General features: G+C 38.6%; 1 protein-coding gene across 1 annotated transcript; it reads right to left on the bottom strand.

Moving 5' to 3' along the window:
- Nucleotides 1–300: 300 nt before the first annotated feature.
- LOC129802451 (uncharacterized) lies at nucleotides 301–1549 on the bottom strand. The gene is made up of 2 exons (XM_055848260.1): nucleotides 1141–1549; nucleotides 301–1085 (listed from the first exon to the last, which is right to left on the bottom strand). Exons 1-2 carry the CDS (start codon nucleotides 1434–1436, stop codon nucleotides 404–406), a joined length of 978 nt encoding a protein of 325 aa, XP_055704235.1. The 5' UTR covers nucleotides 1437–1549; the 3' UTR covers nucleotides 301–403.
- Between the last annotated feature and the right edge of the window lie 280 nt (nucleotides 1550–1829).

Here is a 1829-nt window from a genome sequence, read left to right as displayed (position 1 = left end):
ATGTTTAAAAGATGAAGAAGAGTCTGAAAGAATGAGACAGACATATGCAAACCGTATGAGACAGAAAGGTATTCGAATTTAGACTTCATGAAATTTTCCTGATAATAGGTGTGCCGGAGCCATTACTGCTCAATTTTTCGATACGCTACTAAACTCAAGGATCAGCCTGAATCTATTTGAGACTTTATTTCAAATGAGGATTTTTTTTACTTACCATGTGGATTACATTAAAAAATCTATAATTTCCTTGGGCATTAATTCAACAGTCAGCTTATCAGTAGAAAAAAAAAGAACTCCCAATTTTTTCTTGTTAAAATAATTTTATTTTCGCAGTATAATCGATTTGTTGAGATTTTTTCGATTTTTAAAGTTCAGGACGTTCAGGACATGGATGAATAACATGTTAAGCCAGAGTTGCACTCTTCTTGCCCACTTCCAGCTCGAGGAGATACTTGAGAATGTTAACTTTGGCCACAGCTCTCTGTTCCGGAGTGAGTTTCTTGAGGGGTTCTAGCAGTGAAAGAACAAAACATCGATCTTCCTCATCCTGTCCACTGTTAGGGATATTCTCTGGAAGCTCTGGAATATTCTCTGTGCTTCCTGGTTTCTCCTCAACAACTTTCTGAATGGCCTGAGCACACTCAAATAACATATCTTGGTTACTTTCCCAGTCTGGAATTTGTACAACATACACTGCCTGCTCCTCTTCCTGATGAATAGTCTCTTCGGCATCAGCTTCCGGATCCAATTCTGGGGAATTCCGGGAATTACTGTCTTCTTTGAGGTGTTGTTTCTGGCTTGCTGCCTGGAAGGGCTTCTTTGTTCTGTATGACTTGATGAGCTGGTTGACTGTCTGCATGGCTTCTGTGTCTAAATCTGCTGTTGCTTCCTCGGCTTCGAGGTTGGCATCTTCTGAAACACTGGCACCCCTTTCAGTCTCTGCAAACTCATCAATTTCAATGAGATTCTCAATATCATTGTGTTCTGCTTCTGCATCCTTGTGGCTACTGGGAGCAACAACCGCCACGGGAACTTCCTCATGAGGCTCATGAGTATCATTTTCATTGCTCAGTGTCTCAATCGCCCTGTATCAGATATCTCATTATAATTTATAGTAAGGAATCGTAGCAGGCTACTCACATTTGACCATTTTGAATAAAAAATTCAGCCAATTGGGCGTTATAGACATCCGGAACTGCCTCAGACTTGAGTGTCGTTCGATGAAATTGATGTTTTTTGTACTTATCCCCAAAGTGTTTCTCACAGAAGATCCTTCGCAGATTCTTATTCTTTAGGTAATCAATCATAAGGCGTCGATTGCCGGAATTGGCTACCCAAATATCCCTGCGTGCCTGATCCTTGGGCAGGTTGAAGAATGTCATTCGGGTACAAGGCGTATAGAGATTATCGCAGCCCTCAAAAGAGCACCGGGCCATCTTGTCTGAAGTCTTTTGAGGAAGTTCAAGATGTTTTTAAAAATTACAGGAAATAAAGCTTTTTAATCCGTGTTTTTTGGAAATTCACAAATACAAAATACGCAAGGGGGAGATATTAGTCGGAAGTAGTGTACAGGTTAAAATGAAGTGCTTGGAAGTCTTTGGAAGTGGGAGTGCTTATAAATATATAAAGTTTTTTTTTTGTCTAATTACGTATTTTTCAGACTACATTACTTTTAGTTAAGATTTTTAATTCGGGTGGCAAATTGAAAAGGTTTGTTGAAATTTTTAAGTTCAATTCTGACAATAAATGGAGCAAATACACTCAAATTAATTATAGCTTAATTGCGTTGTAATTTTTCCGAGGAAATACTCAGTAAAATAATAATTTTC

Source organism: Phlebotomus papatasi, chromosome 2 (assembly GCF_024763615.1).
Source record: "Phlebotomus papatasi isolate M1 chromosome 2, Ppap_2.1, whole genome shotgun sequence".
Lineage (NCBI taxonomy): Eukaryota > Metazoa > Arthropoda > Insecta > Diptera > Psychodidae > Phlebotomus > Phlebotomus papatasi.
Note: the sequence above shows the minus strand (reverse complement) of the source record. Positions and strands in the feature narration are given on the sequence as shown.